Genomic DNA, 21380 nt, shown 5'->3' with positions numbered 1-21380 from the left:
TCTTCTCTTTTAAGTTGAGTTGACCAGGAGTAGTTAAAATACTTTACACAAATAATAAGCAAGAAGTACTTGGATGATATTTGTGTGCTATAATTTTGATTATCAAAGGTCCTTTTTTCCTGGATCATCATCTAACTTCATGAATATCTACCATTAAGAAGAATCTAAAACATCCTTGAAAATACGAAGCATTTTTTTAAATTATATTTTCTATTTTGCTTTCTCATAAAAAGCCTAAATGAAATGCCCCTGTCTTTCTAGCATGAAAAATATAAGATCGTCAGCACATTTCGATCCTTTGAATAAAGAAGGATCTTAAGTAACAGGCAATAATGTAGGAAAAATGGAATGTTGGAGTAATTTGGGGAAATTAGAACTCCATCCTGAGAACACAGAGTCTTTTCACAGAAACAAATCAGCTGATTTGGTAATTAAATATTCACAATGGATAAAAATATGAAAACTGAATTAAATGCATTCATAACTGATTCAGATTTTCAGAGTTGAAGATTTCATAGGTCTGAGAGAAAATAATATTTTGTAAGTACAGTTCATCATAACAATATGGTTATGAGCAAAGGAAACATGCTAATCTTTAAAAACAGACACAATTTTTAACTGGGCTAGACAGGCTAAAATTTATGCAAGAGGGTAGGGATTTCAAAAGCTTTTCAGTGCATCAAAGTAGAAATTACACTGAAAATAAAGTTTATGCTCTGAAGGCACTAAGGTACTTTCAAAAATCTTACTTGACAATACAATTCCTTGATTTTAGGCATAGTGCAAATTAATGTTGTAACAGAGCTAATAAACTTCTTCTGGGTAAAAACTGGAAGATATTAAATAAGAAAAACATTAGCCAAGACCTTTCAAATGTAATTTTGATAGAGTGTCCTGGTTCAGCTTCTATCACCCACTCACAATTCAGGGAATCTTTATAATACCCTGGCCAGCCTGGAGAGAGGATTACTCCACTGGGAGATGAAAAATGCCCACCACATGGAGCTAAAAATGAAACAAAGACAATGGTATATGTAATTAATAATTATCATTTTCAACATAGGACATGTATACCAAACAAATTTTAAAAATTCAGTTGCAAGAAGATGTAACAAAGCTTTGAAACTTACAGACTCCTGTAGGGCTCACAATTAGACAGAGACAACTGAATTAAAACCTCAATAAGATAAAATAAACTGTTCAATAGTGCATGACAAAGCTTTTTATACTGTATTCTTACAGGCAAAATCTATTTTCCTGTAACAAAGGGCATACAACAAAATACAGTGTTTATAAATTGCCTTTACTTCTGCTTTCATTTGTGAGCAGAGAGATTTGAAAATCTTGCAAAAGTTTCAGGTGAATATCAAGCTAGATACTAGTGAATTAATATTCTAGCTTTGACATGGATCCACTATCACACCACATGAATTTTTCTTGTCATGTTGGCAATTCAAATTTCTCATTCATGAAAAAGACATACTTACCATCTGTAGGAGATTAGTTGACACTTTTGAAGCTTTTGGCAAATAAATATGTATTAAACACTGTAATATGTACATCAGCAACCAAAAATACTAGAAATAACTAGAAATAACCTCAGAGATAGTGAATAAATATAAGCTAGGAAAACTGTATTAGGACATAACTGAAACCAAAGCTGTTGGTAATCATATTTAAAGTTTTTCAATGGCTTAATGACACATTAATTACAGGTAGGTATTACAAAGATGAAGAACATTTATTTGATAAGAATTCTTCTAAAATAGTTGAAGAAAATCTGTGACAGAAGGAAGTTTCCATTAGCTGTTTAGTGTCAAGAAAGTCATAGGGCAGAAGTGAAAATCTCAGAAGTAATACTCACATTTGACTGCTGCTGATTTTGACTATGGACAGTGGTAGTCTATCCCAAAGATGGTATAATCTCACAGGTGCAAAGAGTAAGAACAGTAAAACCAATACTGCTGAGGGACAGATTTTTTTTAGGTTTAAGTCTGGCAAAATTCTGTGCAGGTTTTTAATTCCATGCATGAAATTAAAACGTGTGCATGTAAAGTCAAGCACTTGTCTCATCAGTCTTTTGTGAGATCATCAGTGGTATGGGTGGGTGAGGAAAAGAACATGAGAATGCTTGGAATGTTTTTGTTTATTTGTTTTCAGTAGGAGATTGATATTCCCTGAATAGAGAAGTTAATTCACAGAACTATCTTGAATTCTATACATCTAAGAAATACAGTAGCTCCATAACTAGAATTATTAACATATTTAAAATGGCTAAGAAATCTTAAGTGTTTTTCCAGCAATTTAAAATATCTAGGATAACTTTTAAATTCAATGCATATTCAGTGCAGTAAATTGAATATATATTTTTCAGCACAAGTCTAAGCATCTGCAAAAGACCATGTCTATGTATTTTTCTATATGCCTATTATACATACACTTGAATACAGTAAACCTACCTATATTGCCTAATACAAAATACAGTCCAGAGGAGACAAGACAGAAAAGCAACTGGTATTTGAATATATTTTACTCTAGAATAATAAGATGTATTTTCCTTGAGTTACAATGTTACATATCAAATAACTAACTTCAGTTACTTATCCCTGAGACAAAATAATTTGTAAAATTTGACTCTAAACTTGACTCTAAACTAAACTTTTTCACTCACTGAAGTGCTTGCGAAATGCTGTCCTTTAGGGAATCCAGCTACTTTAGTAAAAATTGTTACAAGTAGGAACATTTAGGAAGTTTGTTTGTTGTTTGTTTTGTTTTTCCAATTATTATTATTTTAACTAAAATGGGTTACCTCGAATATTAAGTAAAAAAAGCGAGTTACGAGTAATACTATAAAAAAGTCTTTTTCACAGTTGCTCTGACTTTTGTGAGTGAGCATTACTTGTGACCTTATGAAAAGACCTTATCAATATTTATTTGAAGAAAACACAAGGTTGATAAGGATCTGATAAGGTGTTGAAACCTATTGTAAGGAAAAAGAAAGCTAAGGAAAGCATAGTAGTATGAGTTGATTTTCATGAGACTACTATAATAGCATAAACATGTAAAGCCTTATATAGCATACTGGATTAGAATTTAGAACCTGTGAAATGTAAACCATATATTATTTACTTTTTTCCTACAACAAATATATTTTCAATGATGGTCAACACAGCAGCATTTGAAAGACAAAAGCATTATGTACAGCATGATTTTAAACTGGTGACTATAGTCTCAAATGATGAGTGGCCTACAATTTCTTTATGTTCAGCAATTGCTGACTGGTTTATGGAAAATGAAATCTGCAGAATGTAATAGCTATTCAATTCTAACTTTACATTAAAACTATTTTTTCTGTCACTTTTTTTTTTTTTTTTTTTTTTTTTTTTTTGATTGGACTGTTCCTTGCCCTCTATGGGGCATACATACATTTCAGTGCTTTACACAAGCAGGCAGAAACAACATTCATTGCTTCTCCAAAATATCAGCCATGAAGAAGTAGCTAGCATATTCTGTCGACAGTGCTAAATCATACAAAACTGAACCACTTACACCATGCTCTTTTCCACAACTATGGTGTAGTACGGATGTGCACTGATGCAACCTTGATGAGAATAAATATTTATTTGTCAAAGACTTCTCAAGAACACAGCATCAAACACTGGATATCCTTTATTCTAGATGAAGTTCAGATAGAACTAGCCACTTTCCTTGTGTTATATAAATAAGAATTCAACTAGCTGGATAAGTGGATTCTGCAGTTTAGGTTTAGGAAGGTTACTGAGCTATGGTCTTATATCTCACTAGATCTCACTGAAGACATGGTTTTCAGGGGACTTCAGCTGACTTCAGTTCCAATTCCAGGGACATATCAATTACACTCCTGGAGTGAGGGCACTGTATTCTGGAGATCGGAACTTTTAAACAGTCCTGAGATTTAAAGAGCATCAATGTGCAGATTTCTAAGATGCAAACTGCAATAGCAAGTGTTAGAATTGGGTGCCTTTTGGCTAAATGAAGAGATACCAGGATACCTTAATTGTCTCTTGTACATTACATGGGCATGTGCCAAGAGTGAGATTTGTTCATCTGCACAAATAATTGGAGAAGAACATAAACCTGAGTGTATAAATATATAAGCTTTATCATACACAATAATGAAGTAGGCCACCTGGTAACTTACAGACACTTAGGAAAATACAAATAGAAGTATGCTTAAATGCTTTGTATTTTCTGATGAATATTGGTGTAAATACATTAGCCTATAGAACTATCAATGCATGACAGAGTTATTGTTATTATGAGCTTCTTTGCCTAATTGCTAATTAAGGATTTGTTTCAGCCCAAATTAGATTTGACAAGCTTCTCAGGATCTGAACCCTCAGGGACTAAATACATTTTCTAAAGGAAAATCTTTCAGAGTTGCTTTTTATTTATTTTTTTTTTATATGTATATATTTTTATGAGACTTTTCTAAACAAATTCACCAGACGTCCCTGGATTTCCTCAAGCCTTAAAGGTCATACACAGTTGACATAATCAAGCTGGAAATTTTCCCCTGAATTTCATTTTCCAAACTGAAGGATGAGCTTGCTTTGTTTCTTTACCAGGCTTACTAAACACATATGCATATTTATTTACATAATAGGAATCTATATGTAGACAAAGAGTTTTATTTTTGCTTAAGATTTCCTTTTATTGTTAAATTAAAGCATCTTAGTAAAGCACTCAAAGTGAGTTATACATGTGTATGGATTTTGTAACTATCTGAATGAAACAACTACTTCTCATTTATTTCTAAACACAAGCAAGCCTTTTGTCCTGTTACCAAAACACTTCAATATTCACTTCCAAAGTGAATATCCAAAGATATGTCAGGAGACCTGCAGATGATAAAAGATGAGTGGATTAAAACCAGTCTTGCAGAGAAGGACTTGGGGATATTGGTGGATGGAAAACTGGAGATGACCTGGGAACGCATGCTTGCAACCCAGAAATCCAACTGTATCCTGAGCTGTGCAAAAAGAAACAAGGCCAGTAGATCAGGGGAGGTGATTTTTCCCCTTTGCTCTGCTCTTGTGAGAGCTCACCTGAAGTACTGCATCCAGCTACCAGGTACCCACCACAAGAAGGATATGGACCTGTTAGAACAGGTTAGAAGTGCCACAAAAATGATCAAAGGGTTGGAGCTGAAACATCTCTTCTGTGAAGAAAAACTTAGAGTTGGAGTTTTTCAGCCTAGAGAAAACCAAGCTCTGCAGAGACCTGATGGTGACCTTTCATTATTTAAAATGAGCTTACATGGAAAATGGAGAGTGACTTTATCAAGGCCTGTAGTGACAGGACAAGAGATAATAGGTTTTAACTAAAAGAGTGTAGATTTACATTACAGTATCACAGTATCACAGTATGTTTGGGATTGGAAGGGACCTCAAAAGATCATCTAGTCCAATCCCCCTGCTGGAGCAGGAACACCTAGGTGAGGTCGCACAGGAACATGTCCAGGCGGGTTTTGAACGTCTCCAGAGAAGGAGACTCCACAACCTCCCTGGGCAGCCTGTTCCAGTGCTCTGTCACCCTCACTGAGAAGAAGTTTCTTCTCAAATTTAAGTGGAACCTCTTGTGTTCCAGCTTGATCCCATTACCCCTTGTCTTATCATTGTTTGCCACTGAGAAGAGTCTGGCTCCATCCTCATGGCACTCACCCTTTATATATTTATAAACATTAATAAGGTCCCCCCTTAGTCTCCTCTTCTCCAAACTAAAGAGACCCAGCTCCCTCAGCCTTTCTTCATAAGGGAGGTGCTCCACTCCCTTAATCATCTTCGTTGCCCTACGCTGGACCCTCTCCAGCAGTTCCCTGTCCTTCTTGAACTGAGGGGCCCAGAACTGGACACAATATTCCAGATGTGGTCTCACCAGGGCAGAGTAGAGGGGAAGGAGGACCTCTCTCGATCTACTAACCACCCCCCTTCTAATACACCCCAGGATGCCATTGGCCTTCCTGGCCACAAGGGCACAGTGCTGGCTCATGGTCATCCTGTTGTCCACCAGGACCCCCAGGTCCCTTTCCCCTACACTGCTCTCTAATATGTAATCTCCCAACCTATACTGGAACCTGGGGTTGTTCCTGCCCAGATGCAGGACTCTACACTTGTCCTTGTTAAATTTCATCAGGTTATTCCCTGCCCAGCTCTCCAGCCTGTCCAGGTCCCGCTGGATGGCAGCACAGCCCTCCGGCGTGTCAGCCACTCCTCCTAGCTTGGTGTCATCAGCAAACTTGCTGATAGTACACTCAATTCCCTCGTCCAAGTCGTTAATGAATATATTGAATAATATTGGCCCCAGCACTGACCCTTGGGGCACTCCACTAGATACTGGCCTCCAACTAGACTCCGCACCATTGACTACCACTCTCTGGCTTCTCTCCCTAAGCCAGTTTGCAACCCAAACATTAGATACAAAGAAGACATTTCTTAGGATGAAGGTGGTAAGATAGTGGAATAGGTTGTCTAGAGAGGTTATTGATCACTGGAATTGTTCAAAGTAAGGTCGGACAGAGCTTTGAGGATCCTGATTTAGTGGAAGATGCCCCTGGCCATGGCAGGGGGGTTGGACTAGATGACCTTTAAGGGTCCCTTCCAACACAAACCTTTCTCTGATTCTATGAGGACGTAACATTGCTGCTGTGAAGACAGAGTCTCAGCTCTCTCAGCCTTTCCTCATAGCAAAGATGCTCCAATCCCTTAATAATTTTTGAGGGTCTTTCCTGTATGTCCGTATCTGTCTCACACCAAGAAGCCCAGGACTGGACAGAAACTCGAGGTGTAGCCTCACCAGTACTCAGGTTAGAGGGGAAAGATCACCTCCCTCAATCTGTTTGCAATACTTTGCCTTACGCATCCCAGTATACCATTAGTATTCTTTGCTGCAAGGGCACACATTTTAACTTGGTGTCCACCAGGACCTCCAGGGCCTTTTCTGCAAAACTGCTTTCCAGCTCGGTGGCCCCTAGCATATATTGGTGCATGTTCCTCCCCAGATGCAGGACTTCCTTCGCACTTCCCCTTGTTGAACTTCATGAGGTTCCTATTAGCCCATTTCTCCAGCCTGTAGAGTTCCCTCTTGGATTTGAGCACAACCCTTTGGCATATCCACCATTCCTCCTGGTTTAGTGTTGTGGCAAATTTGCTGAGAGTACACTCTGTCCCATCACAAATATAACTATGTAATTAATTATCAGAAAACACTCTTTTTTTTCGCTTACTAGTATCATGTAAGTATCCATTTAGACAGAGAGAAGAAGTATCTTACTTTGCAGGAAGAGAAAGCTGCACCATAAAGCTTCATAATACCATTGTTCCAGTGGACATTATGCATACGAGACTACACAATGAAAATAAATGAGCCACACTGTGTATCATAAAGAAGCTGGAAAGGTCTTATTGTACTATTAAGAAGTATGTGTCTCTATTAAAAATGGTGTGAAATATACAGAATTTTTCCCCAAACACATGACTATTTCTTAAATTTCTGGGTTTTTTTCACCTAATACCTTTGCAAAACATTTTGATTGCTCATTTTGACAAACCAGTGTAGTACACACAATTGCCTATATTATTCTGGACTGCTCCATTACAAAAATAGATTAATTTTGCCCTGGTTGAAACACCTCCAAATTGAAGATCATGAATTATCATATATTTGCTGGATCTTCATTTTTCTCAGAAGATTACCAAACTCCTATGTTAAAATGACAAACTATTGTAAAGAGCTATTTTATATTTTTAAGGACATAATAGTCCATCTGTCTCCTACTGTGTGGGGAAAAAAAAAAAAAGGTTTCTAAAAGCTATATAAAATGCACAATTCAATATATTGCAAACATTTCTAAATATCCAACTTTAGTATTTTTTTTCCAGCAATGCTGCTTTTAAAATGTTTCTCATATTTTATCTTAAAATACCTTTATCATATTAATTTCAGCAAACAGCACCAGTCAAACAGTAAGTTATTTAAACTTATAGTCGCCTCAGCAACCAGAAGGCTAGATCTACTGCATTCATCATCTCTACACTTTATTGTGTCTAACCACTTGCACATATTCATAATGCATATGGGGCCTACAAACTACAAAGTACATCAACAAGAATAGGAATACCAGATGGTTTTATTCTGAGCCAGTCTACTACCATACTTGGAAAATGGTATTTCAGAACTTGTATAAAGCTCCATTTCCCCACAAAATTTACACAAAACTGTCAAAGATTATTTTTGGAATGGAAAAAGTAACTCTTACAAAATGCTTATATGGATACTGTATTAAAAATCATGCCAATTACAAGATTGCGTAAATTAAAAATAATTTATCTTTGTATTTGGGATCTGACAATAATAGAGTGTTTTGCTGTTGTCGTTTTGTTTGTTTGTTTTTCCAAAGAAAATCTTTCTTACTCTTCCCCTGATAATGGTTCTTCCTGATGCCTGCAGTGCCAGAGTTAGTAGAATTTTTTTATTTTATGCTTACCATCACCTGCTGATTTCCCAGACCCAGGAGTCCTTCTTTTCTGAACAGCTGGGTTATGGGGCTTATCTTAAAGAGCCTTGTTTTTAGAAAATAAAACTCTCCAGTCATCTTGCCAAAGGATTGTTTTCCTGACCTCTTTTACATTGATTTTCAGCCTCTGTTCTTTCTTCTAGTTCTGTTTGATAGATGCCTGGCAGATTCATATCCACTGCTAGTGTGTTAAAAACAAAAGACTAGAAATATAACATAACTAGAGGCTTTCATCAGCCAGAATCTCTTTGTCAAACACAGGTCTATGCTGAATACTGAAAGTTAATCTAAGCCTGATCTAAGAATTCTCACAAAGTCATTTCTATTTATTTCTTTCTACAGTAAGATGCAGGGGTTGAGGCAGGAAATTTCTGTATGGGAGTATGAACAAAGCTTTGAGGATGACAGGCTAATCACTGAGTATCTTGTAGATAGTTTTAGACACTTTTTTCAAGATCTTATCACTCATGCTACCGAACAGTAGGATATTAAGCATTACAGGAGTTAAGCAGGAAAGTGAAGGTTAGAGCTGCATCACAGGTACAACAGCATACCTTTAGAAGAGATTATTGGAAAATCCTCCATATAACCTTCACACAGGAAGGCTGAAATGCACAAGGGCAGGAATCCAAAACTCAAAACACTAAAGCAGGGCTGTTCCGCTAGAGAAGCCAAGGATGATCACACACACACACACACACACACACACACACACACACACACACACACACACACACACACACAGAGTTAGTGCCCTCACTGACAGAGCATCATCCAACTCTACCTAAGCAAATTGAACAGGACTGGATTGCTGACAGGAAAAGGGCCTAGTGACAGCCAAGTGACCACCAGGTGAATGCAATTTGATGGGTTAGGTCTGAGGTCAAACCAGGAAGCCCTGTTGACATCAGCAGAGAATAGGGCTGTAGACCAGCACTCTTGTGGCATTGCTGGAGCAGGGACCAACAGCCCCAGGCTGAGTGGAAACAGGATCCTGGGCATTGGGAGGGCTCGGAGGAAGCCCCAGCAGAGGCTGACCAGGATTGGTCTGAAAAACAAGTATGCTGACCCTCTCCATCTGCACCATGTTTATTGTTAAATAATTCTCTCCTAAAAATTGAAATAGTCAATATTTCTGCAGTGGAAGGAAAACTCCACAGCAGCCACTTTCAGTGTCTCCTAGTCCATATGTGGAGTTCATGCCTTTACCTTGAAAGATATGACAATGAAATTATGAGTTATCTGTCGGGCAAGCAAACTTCACCTTACATGATATGACTATGTGTTATAGATAAATGTGTACAGTCAATAAAAATTCTGAACTGACAAAATTACATTATTAGCTTAAAAATATTTTTACTTGTCTTCAAATTTATCTGAAATTTAAAAAATATATCTCATTTTACAGCTGATAAATACACCTAATTAAAATATAACAGTGTTCCAGACTCTAGGATTCCAATAAAGGTCCCATTTAGAGTCTCAGACCACCTATGGATCAGTTTATCTTGTGTATGGACAGATATTTTAAAGTATTCCCATTTATTTGAGATTTTTAAAGCAACCTTGAAAGTGTAACCTGCAAAGAGAACAACGTCTTCATTCTAATCTAATATTGCATCAACAAACATAATCGAGCACTCAAATGACTTTAAATTGTTTGTCAGTCTCAAGTAGGAAGTCAATAGCTGTACTTTGAAGAAACCTCCTATGTGAATCTGGGTGAAAATAAAATAAAAATACAAATGAAACAAACAAAAAACAACCACCCAGTTTTCTTGACTGCTTAAGAACTTTGAGTGACAACGTGAACAAGAGATTTAAATATTAAAGTTGAAGAAGAGAAACCTTCAGTATACTAAATAGACTATCATACCTATATACTAAAATAAGATTCAGTGAAAACAGAAGTATTTTCTTATTTTCTTCTCCCCTAATATCTGTGTCTCCTAGGTATTAACAAGGTCAATAATTATACTGATTGGGCTGGAAATAAAAAATGCAGAGATTAATATTATTGGTGAATTTCTAGCACTGAAGCTCATTGTTTTATACAGTTTCTCAAAGTGGACAAATACATGTTTTTTTTTTTTTTTAAAAAAAAGAGCCTTTCAAGCATAACATTTATTTGGAAAATTGTAGTTCCACCAGTGCCAAATGAGAGCTATCTGAAAGTATGAACAGCATAAACTATTCCTATTCCTTTCCTAATAAGTTTTTTAGATGAGCCTTCATTGTTACAGAGGTTTGCAGTGTTTGCATCATAGTTGTTTATGCAGATATTTTTCTGTCTTTTTCTTCTGTCCTTATAACAGTTATGAGAAAAATTCACTCCTGCAGACAGGGTTATAATAAAAACTCATGCCTTACTGGACTCCTTTGCTAAGGACTAGGTTTTACAGGATCTTTGTGCTATCTGTTGGCAAATATCTGAACTTCAATTGGTGACAACTTAAAAGGCATAACATCAGGTCTTGAATCAGAAAGAAATATTATACATACCTCCACACTTAGGAATAGGTCCACTCCACATTACTTTTCCATCCATTAGCATGCAAGTAATTGTTTCAGTTCCTTGTGTTTTAATAAATCCTTCCTCACATATAACAGATATTGAGCTCCCCAGCTGAAAGTTGTCACCAAAACGACGAGCATTGATTGGCACTCCAGGATCAGGGCACTCATTATGTCCAAATGCTTTTTTAAAAAAAAAAAAAAAAAAAAAAAAGGAAGGAGGGGAAATGGTATAACTCTTGCAGGTAAGATAACACTTTTAGGATTTTATTTTGCTAGTAAGTACAAGTTATTTATATTATAAAGAAATAAGAAACAAAAGCCTGACCAACAGCAGAAAATGTAAACCAGTACAAAAAACTTGCTTAAATATGATAAAGTTATACCAGCTTGAATCTTAGTTTGGACAGGTAGGCTCTGGCAGAATTCATTGATGACTAACTTCTCCTTTCCAATACCTCATCCTATCCAATGTTACAATGAGCTAGAAGCATCCATCAGAAGGGCAGGGCAAGCATCTATGATATAATAACTTTAGTCACCTGTTGTATTTTCACTTCACCAACAGAACTATTCAAGCCATACTGACCTCGGTGTGTTTGATATTGCCATAGTCTGTGTTGTTTCCTGTATTGAGAACCAGTGAACAGCTACAAAAGGGGTCATGTTGGTGAAAGAAAGAAAACCTGAAACTTTAACTGTATTTTTATGTTTAAGGTCAAAGAAATATATATTGTGTAAAAAAAAAAAATTGTTATTTCCCTGTATATATCTAGATACTATCACAAAAATAGTCCATGTCTTTTACTGCAGAATATGCCTTACTCTGGGAGAACAAGCTCATCTTCCCACACAAACTGAGCAAAGTCACATTTATAACATGATTGTTAAAAGATGTGTATTAATTACTTATTATATTTTGAAGTTTTATTTGTTAAGAAGAATACAGCACATATATCTTAGATTTATAAGAATGTTCACTTTTAAATGAGAACAAGCACAATTACAAGCACAATATCCACCTTCCTCACATATGATGACTGCAAATTATATCTTCATAAATATGTTTACATATGGAGACATCAGAGAGGACAATGCTCTAAAAAGTTACTTTCACAATATTTTTCTGCAGTTTTATTAATGTGTCTGCTAGACAAAACCTATCCAAGGTCCTGCTCCGAATTTTTTTAAAAGTAATATTTGATTAACTTAGAAGAAAGATTTCTCAGATGTTGCATTACAAAAGTATTAAAAATCATAATAACAGACAAGAGGAAACATTAATTTATTAACATTCTGACTTAGAACATGTGACATATATTTGGAATGAAAATAGTGCTTTCATTGAATAGTTGTCTACTATTTGATGACAACATTGTAAATGGTGCAATGCCATACTTCTTCATAGGGGTTACTAAACCTTTTCCTATACTTCATGCACAGTCATCATTTTAAGTGAGTCGATTGCTTCAGACAACACAGAGATAGATTTTCAAAGTGTTATCTGTAAATGCACATAAAAGTTGACTCCAGGTATAGCTTACTTGTCTGTGTCACCAGTTCATTAAGGCTGCAAAATCAATTCATGGCTCTTTATTTCAGCTCAGGAACTGAGAGTTGTGGCTGCTGCTGCTGATCCTATGGAACAAATTGTACTGTATAGGATGGCTATGGAAGGCCAGAGAATGAAAGACAACTCTTCTCGACAACAGCAGTCACTCTCTTAGCCTAGCCTGACTGCAGTTACACTACTTGATGAGTAAAATTCAGTCTGCCTATACTTCTGAAAAGCATCATGGTAGAGATGTAATGTTATACACAAACCTTAAAGTGAAAAGAAAAATAACATAATACTAACATTTTACCCACCATCAATAAATCAAGAAACCATGGAAAAGTCCCCTATGCAATATTACATGTAGAGAGGAGATTCAGTTTTTCTGGTATCCTGGTATCCTTTAAACAGTCATCAACTACCATGATTATACTGGTATTTTAAACAGTTTCCTTAAAAAAACACAGGCAGCACAATCGTAGCACAGCTTGATGATGAAGTACTTTCAGTTCTGATATTAACTCAGAAGGATGTCAAAACCTGCATTTTGGATAAAAAATGTGAAAAGAAGGAACTGCAGAGCTCTCAAGAGATAGGAAGGCAGGAAAAAGCTAGACATAACTCCTCTGGTCTGAAGTCTGCTTTGAAAGGTCCTTGGAAATAGGGCCAGAAAATAGTGGTCCACTGGCAGGATTAATAGTTTTGCTAGATTGCATATGAAGAGTTTTAGCTGCTAAGTCTAACAATAGCTTTGCAGTAAATGTAACCCTTTCAGAGGAAAATATCAGAGAAGAAACACAAGTTAAGAGAATATGAAATAATAAAGAAATGCTTCATAAAAAAAAAAATTGTGAAATAAATATTATTTAAAGTTATGCAAATAACTGGTAGGTTACTCAGTACCATCACATGTAAACTCATACTTGTATGTAGTACCTAACAGTTTGAAGAATCCTATCCTGGGAAGTACTGAGACTAAAAAAGTCTAGCAGGAGGGAATGGCATCAAAAATATGTTGTGATGGACATACTCTATCACAGCAATAAAACAGACTAAAGCAGTCTTTGCATATAAAAACAGCATCTGGGCTTGCCAATGTCTTGGCCTACTGAGTTGAAATTACTTGAGTAATTAGGCTGGTGTCAGAGGTCCACAGTTTGACCTTTGTCATGTTGCTATGTAGTTCATAGGGCTGTAAATTTTTTTTGCTAAACAAAGCACAATGAAACAGTTGTAATGAAAAAGGCAACTAAATCAACTGGCAGAAACAGCAGATGTAAATTTATAGAAAAATATTTGCCCAGCACCTCCTACACCCTAATCAATGAGCAATAGCTCAAAGCAGTCCACTAACTAGCAAAAATCAAACAATTTGGAAGATACTGGACTGAGAATAAATATCTGAAACTACATATGTTGCCATAATAAAAATAGTTTCTGAGAAATACTATTTAAAAATCAGATTATGTGCAAGCATTATTTTCCCTATCCTATACCTCAAAAACATTAATGAAGTTATTTGCATTTATAGCCCATACTCTTTTAAGAAAAGATTAATCATGTTGTACCTTTTCTGTGATATACTGTTCTACTCTTGAAGGGAGCAAAAAGAGACTGTAAGATTTGAAATATATAAGCTGGAGTGTTAGCAGAAAATGGATATTTTTAATAAACTTTAGGTTTATGAATGACAAGACAGAGTGAAAATGATGTTAATTCTTTTTTCCTTTTCTATCCTCTCTCTTGGCCTTTATTTATTATGGAAAGATTATTTGTGTAATTTATCAAATTGTATCCATCTTTACTAAATAAAGATTAGACATGTTTTCTGGAGTTATTTTTACTTTAGTAAGTAGATTTTAGCTACAATTTAACATACACATGAACACCTCCATTCTAGCTTAAATAGACCCATAAAGAGAAATAAATATATGAATGTGTGAAAACTGTTCAAATATAGAAAACACTTCTTTAAAATCTTTATTTTCAGAGTGGGTTTCATGATACAATTGACAAAAGTTAATGCATTTTTACTTCTTTATAAGAATTAAAATAGTACCATTTGGTACTATCAGTGCATACTTTAAGTGATAATTGAGAAATGTCATAATCAGACTACTACATGCTCAAGGAACTCTGCAAAATTTTAAGGGACAGGAATTTCCTCAGACAAGTGTCTTTAAGTGTATTTATATGTCCCTGAAATATTAAACTTGGCATCTTGACAGTACTTGAATAATTATTCTATTTCCAAACAAAAACTGAATAGAAGAATTATTTCAAGCTAATAAACTGGAACTTCTATTTTCTTACTGTAAATACTACTTTAACTGACCTATTTTTAGTTCTAGTTCTGCAAAAGGGGATGACTTGAGAATATTCATTTACACACAAACCTAATTTTTATCCAAGAAGACTGCCTTAGACCCTCCAATAACTTTTTTCCTCGACATTAGATTTGACACCATTGAGCACACTAAAGTGTAACCTTAAAGAAGTAAACAGAACCATTAAAAATGTTAAAACTGTATGAAACAGAGTAAAACATAGAGAAAATGTTACAACTTCTGTTAAGAAACATGGATTCAATATCTCATTTTTTAATAAATAATTTTATATTTCAGTAGTACTGAATAACCCCTGAATTTCCAATATTTAGTTACGGTACTAAGATACCTAACTAGAACTCAAAGTTTAGTTTGCAATGATGACTAGGAGCTATAGAAACCAATAAGATGACACCACATTTTCTTCACGTTTACAGTTGTGAGAAATGACCTGGGGATGAAGCAACTAAGATAGAATACTGGGAGCTGAAATATAAGACAATATCAGAAAAATAATGTTTACACAGTAGTCTGGTGTCAGCTTATCTCTTTTCTATTCAGACAGCAATGTTCAAGTTAAGTCTTAAGAAATACTTCTCTCAAAGACTGACAATCTAAAAACAAAACAGAAAGGAAAAAAAATGATGGAGAGGTAAACTATGATTTTTGGTAGAGGGCCACAAGGGAACCTAGTCTTTGCAATACTATGAAAAAAATAATTTTAATGATTAATATTCCTTGGAGAAAACTGTGAAGTCTGAGTCTCTCAATTACCAAGCTCACTTAACCTCATTTCCACTTTGTTTTAAATGATTTTTGTGTTGCCTTGGTTGGTTGGTTGGTTGGTTGCCACTCCACCCCACCCTCCCCAGAGTAAAAGATCTTCAACAATGAAGACTTTTTTTTTTTTTTTTTTTTCCATGCAGCCAAGCATTCAACACATACTTCTGGAAAGGGGAAATGTGTGTATGCAGCTCTCCTTCAAATCGTGTAGTTGAAGATTCACTTACATTCCAAGCAAGCCTCTGGAATCATTATACTCTTAGGTGATAGGGAGAAAGACAGGAACGGGAGCAGTTACTCCTGACATCAGACTTCTGGGAATATCAATATATCCATATTTTTTTGCCTATTTTGTCTACCTTTTGGCATTGAAAACTACTACCTCTATTATCACAAAGAAAAAAAAAAAAAAAAAAAGAAGTCCAAATGTGTGAGGTGAGCCAGCTCCCGCTGGAGGATATGATGATCACCTCAAAAGCCACTCTCTTATCCCTACAAGCCTCTACACATAGAAGCAAGCCTGATACTTCAGGCATTTTCTCTCCTTCCAAGTTCCTTCCAGCTCCCCTAAAGGAACAACCTGGCTAAGCCCAGTCCTTCTCACTTCATTGCTGGGGTGGCAAGGTTTAATTTTGCATATGCCCCCAGGAAAGCTTCATGCTGTATTTTGCAGTGTTATTCATGCGGTGGGTTTATATATTGCACCATTATGTCTGCCCGAAGTGGGAATATATCCTGCCTTGACTTTGGTGTGAGATAAATGCCAAATACAATAGCAATAAAACACAGGTAGTTCTTCACATGTCCTTCAGAAGAAATGTAACAATTTTGCTAGCAAAAAGGTGAATAAGTGCTAATGGTATTTAGTACTGGAGAAGATATTTAATGCCACCTTCAATTATTATGCTGCCAGTAAATGTGGTGCCAAGTAGTAAATATGGAGCTATGCATGTTTTTGGTTAATTTTAACATTTTCACCTCCCCCAGGACAGAAATGAAAAACACAGACAGTATTTCAATGGCAAACTCTCTGTTTCTGTGTAATAGATAAATAAAATTCAAAAAGTGACAGAAGATGCTGGCTTCCTTTCCAAAAGCTACAAATAGATATGTACAAATTAGAGCACTCAAGACAGAAGGCAAACTACTATTACTTGCAAGTTTTCTGAATAGCAGTCTAGAAATTTCCTTCCCTGTGGCTGTTAGAGCTGTAACTTAAAATTGTATTAATCAGGATATAAATAATATGAACTTACCTCTAGCCCATATACAAATTACAAGAGTAACTAACAACAGCTCGTACTTCTTTTAACATTGTAATGGTGTAGCTAGGCACAACATACAGGCATATTAAATAAGCATCTGAGCAATTTGATCACCAAAAGGACAAAGACAGACAGCTGTAGTTGCCCACAGAGGCATTCAAGCAGAAAAAATGCCGAACAAAAGACAAGGTAAGCACAAGGGACTGAAAATTAGCGAGACATCATCTTCCTGAATAGTCACGAATGACTGGCAAGACGAAAAAACACAAGGTAAGTAGTACCAGGAGAACAGGAGACCTTCTTTTCTGGAAGCAGGAAAAACAGTTTAAAATCGTCAGCCATAAGGAAGGTAAAACAGAGAAAAAGAAGACAAGTCTATTGTAGTTTTCTTTCTCTTACCAAAGTACTCCTGTGGCTGCCCATATTAGCAACAGTGACTGGAAATTAGCATGGACTGCAGCCATCAGCTCCAGGTTATTACACACATTCACAGCTAAACTAGCATATGAGTGTTCAAGAGTAAAATTTTTGTACATGTAATCATGGTGATTAATATTATGTAGAATTTAACCAGCAGCACAAAGTGTGCTGTTAGCAAATTTAGTAAAGTCCTGGTTTACAATTTGAAACTGGCCTGACTTGTCACTTCCATCACAATGATTTCTAATGTCATAAATGATAAATATACACATATTTTCAGCCCTAACATTGTATTTGAAAGACAATCTAAACACCTAAATTAGGTATTTGTAGCTATATAGGATTTGTTCGAAGGTCTATTAACATAACGTATTTTTACATACTTATATGTATCACCTAAACTGTAAGTTGAAAAGAAAACACACACACATACTTATGTATATAAATATTATTACTTACTGTTGTAAGTTATGTTAAATCCACGTCCTGACATTGAATGGTCAGCTTGAAATTCCAGACGCAAAATATGGCCATTACTAGTAAGGTGGGAAGGAACTTCAGCACCAGTAAATGTTCCTATTATGGGGGAATCTGGAGAGTCACCATCTTTAACTGCAAGGAAGTCAAACTGAGATTCCAAGTCAAAGTCATTAAAAGAGAGATGGATTCGGCTCCCAGGGTCTGAAATTATTGTCCAGATACAGTTTAAATTATTCCCATATCCCTCTGGATAATCAGGGGAAAGAACTGTTCCCATTGGTGCAGTGAAATTGGAAAGGCAAGGAACTGTCAAAAAAGAGAGAAATTAGGTAATAGAATAAAGCATTTTAATAAACATTTATTTTATCACTAGAGTTGTTATAAGAGATGCTCAGCTGAATAAATCAGTATTTGTTATGATCTAAGAAGCCAGAAATAAAGTACTTTTTTTTTTTCTTGTCTTCTTACTAACTTCCCCTCAATGAAACTACCTCCTAAGCAGAGCCCATGAGTAATAAAGAACATCCTTGTTGCACTGGAAGTCCACAGTAGTCCTTACAATTTACCCATGTTCAACAGTCTTTAATCACTTGGCACCACTTATTTTCTCCTTTAGGGAACTGTTTAGAAGCGCAGACCTCTCACTGAGCACATTAAAGAGGCAGAAAGTCAATAGCGCCCTTATCATTTGCTGTTCACACAGAAGCACAAGAAATTAACTGGCCTCAAAGAGACAACAGAGTTGGTTTTTTGTTATCAGGATAATATTTTATACTCAAGCATTCCAGTTAAGCCATATTTTATTGAGTTGCAGGGATGAAAGCAACAGATTGCACTCTCAATATATTTGATCTGTACTATTTCAGTGGAAAAATTAAGAAAGGTGTTGCCACAAATATGTATAACAACATTTGGTTTTACTTATGTTGTGCAACATAACCAGAAGAGAGCTATAAATATCTATGATCATTTAAGTGCTAAAAATTATTCATATATAACACATGGGGAAACAACGTAAATAATTTAAACTCTTGATTACAATTCAGCAACATCTAATCTAAGGAAATATATTAACTTATAAAAGTAGCTAGAAAAACTGTATCATACATATAAAATCTTCAGAATGCTACAAAAAAGCCAATAATAAAACATTATATCAAATCACATAAATACAACTGCTTTAATAGTTACTAGTAAAATAAAAAAATGTTTTAGCAGTTCTAGAACCAGTCTTGGGCATAATTATTAGGCAAACCCACCATGAACAAAAGTAAATTCACCCTGTCAGTGGAATTAATTGCATTGTGCTAACTCTGCAATCAATCACACAAATTATTACACATAAGAAAAAACTTATCATAATGTTATGTATTAAAAAATAATAATAAAAAATATTTGGTACATACAAATACAGATTGGTATGTTTGCAGACCACTGGTTGTTTTCTTGGCAAATGATAGATTTCTCTCCAATTAATTCAAATCCAAACTGACACTCAAACCTTAAAACATCACGGTTAGAAAATCCATCCCCTTCTCTGATACCATACAATGGTGTTCCAGGATCCCCACAGCTTTCCTTTTCAATTTCTGTTGAAATAAGTAAGGAATTTACTTATAGAAGAATAAAACAAACTCCCTGTGGGTACATGCTTACATCTAGAAAATAACTACAGATTATTACAAGAAAATTAAAATAATCTACATAACAGTTGCTGAAACACACCACTGAGTCTGATTCTATATTTTAGTTTCTGAAGGAGGAAACTCTCTATAAGTATCTTCGAAAAATCAGAGCTTTTTATGTTAATAGGGTACTTCAAATTACAAGGATATGAGGAAAAATATTCCTTTTTTTTTTATTTTGTAAAATTTTAGGCAATGATAATATTAACTAAAGTATCACTGTAGTATCTGAGTGCTTAAAATTAACAACAGAGACTGGCATCCCACTGTGTAAACACTGTTCATCTTCAAATTGAGCTTAAATTGATGAACAAACGACATGACCAAAAAAAGGGAGTAGTGACAAAAAAATCACCCGAAGTCAAAAGGAGGCCATGCATAAATATGTATATAGACACATATATGCACATTTATATACACACATATTATGTACACACATGCAAGAATAACTTCTCTATACTTAACATTTTCCCTCAGTAAACTTAACTGCAAGGTACCTGAATGATTCTCTCCTGTTTCTACAATTGTTACAGCCATGATAATATCTCAAATTACATACTGTCCTGAACTTTCACTTGTAGATTCAAGCATAGAGGGATCTGCTAAAAACATTTCTCACCCATATGCACTTCACAAACTTCACAATGGCAGTTCAAGCTAGGATTATAGAATGGTTTGAGTTGGAAGGGACCTTAAAGATCATCTAGTTCCAACTCCCCTGCCATGGGCAGGGAGACCTTCCATGTTCCTCAAAGCCCTGTCCAACTTGACTTTGAACAGCTCCAGGGACAGGCATACACAACTTTTTGAGGCAGCCTATTCCAGTGTCTCACCATCTTCATAATGAAAAATGTGTTCCTTATATCCAATGTAAATCTACCCTTTTTCAGTTTAAACCTGTTACCCCTTGTCCTATCATTACACTCCCTAATAAAGAGTCCATTTCCTGTAGACCCCCTTTAGGTACTGGAAGGCAACTATAAGGTCTCCCTGGAGCCTTCTCCAGGCTGAAAAACTCCAACTCTCTCAACCTGTCCCACAGGGGAGGTTCTCCAGCCCTCTGATCATCTTTGTGACCCTCCTCTGGACCCTCTTGAGCAGGTCCATGTCTTTCTTACGCTGTGAGACCATGAGTTGAACACAGTACTCCAGGTAGCTTCTCATGAGAGTGGAGTAAAGTTGCAGAGTCACCTCCCTCAACCTGCTTGCCAGAGGTCTTCTGACGTAGCCCAGGATGTTATTTGATTTCTGGGCTGCAAGCACACATTGCCAGCTCATATTCAGTCTTTCATCTACCAGTAGCCCAAGTCCTTTTCCCCAGGGCGGCTCTCAATCCACTTTTCAACCAATCATTATCCATGTTCGGGATTGCCCCAAGTCAGGTTTGGGACCTTCCAGTTGGCCTCATTGAAATTCTTGAGGGTCACACAGATGAAGCTCTTAAGTGTGTCAAGGTCCCTGTGGATGGTATCCCTTTCCTCTAGAGTATCAGTCACACCACTCAGCTTCAGCCTCGTGTCATCAGCAAAATTCCTGAGAGTGCACTTAATAGCATTGTCCGTGTCTCTGGCAAAGATAATACTGGCCCCAGTATGGACCCCTGAGGGACACCAGCCTCCATCTGGACACTGAGCCATTGATCACAACTCTTTGAGTGCTACCATCCATCCAATTCTTTATCCACCAAGTGGTCCATCCATCAAATCCATGTCTTTCCATTTTAGAGAGAAGGATGTTGTGTGGGACAGTATCAAATATTTTGCACAAGTCTGGGTTGACGACATCAGTTGCTCTTCC

At 36.0% G+C, this 21380-nt stretch overlaps 1 protein-coding gene across 3 annotated transcripts in view; it reads right to left on the bottom strand.

Moving 5' to 3' along the window:
* The window catches only part of CSMD3 (CUB and Sushi multiple domains 3), a gene marked incomplete at its 5' end in the record, with an annotated part of 631488 nt that overhangs the window by 255349 nt on the left and 354759 nt on the right, over positions 1-21380 (bottom strand). For all 3 annotated transcript variants that reach the window (XM_082045128.1, XM_082045129.1, XM_082045130.1), the window contains 4 exons: positions 867-1005; positions 11057-11251; positions 17878-18204; positions 19305-19487. In XM_082045128.1, the coding sequence (XP_081901254.1) occupies positions 867-1005; positions 11057-11251; positions 17878-18204; positions 19305-19487 (844 nt within the window). The remainder of the gene's footprint in view (positions 1-866; positions 1006-11056; positions 11252-17877; positions 18205-19304; positions 19488-21380) is intronic.

This window comes from Streptopelia decaocto (assembly GCF_964273445.1).
Source record: "Streptopelia decaocto genome assembly, chromosome: 2".
NCBI lineage: Eukaryota > Metazoa > Chordata > Aves > Columbiformes > Columbidae > Streptopelia > Streptopelia decaocto.
The sequence above is the reverse complement of the archived record's forward strand: the minus strand, read 5'-3'. Positions and strand labels throughout refer to the sequence as shown.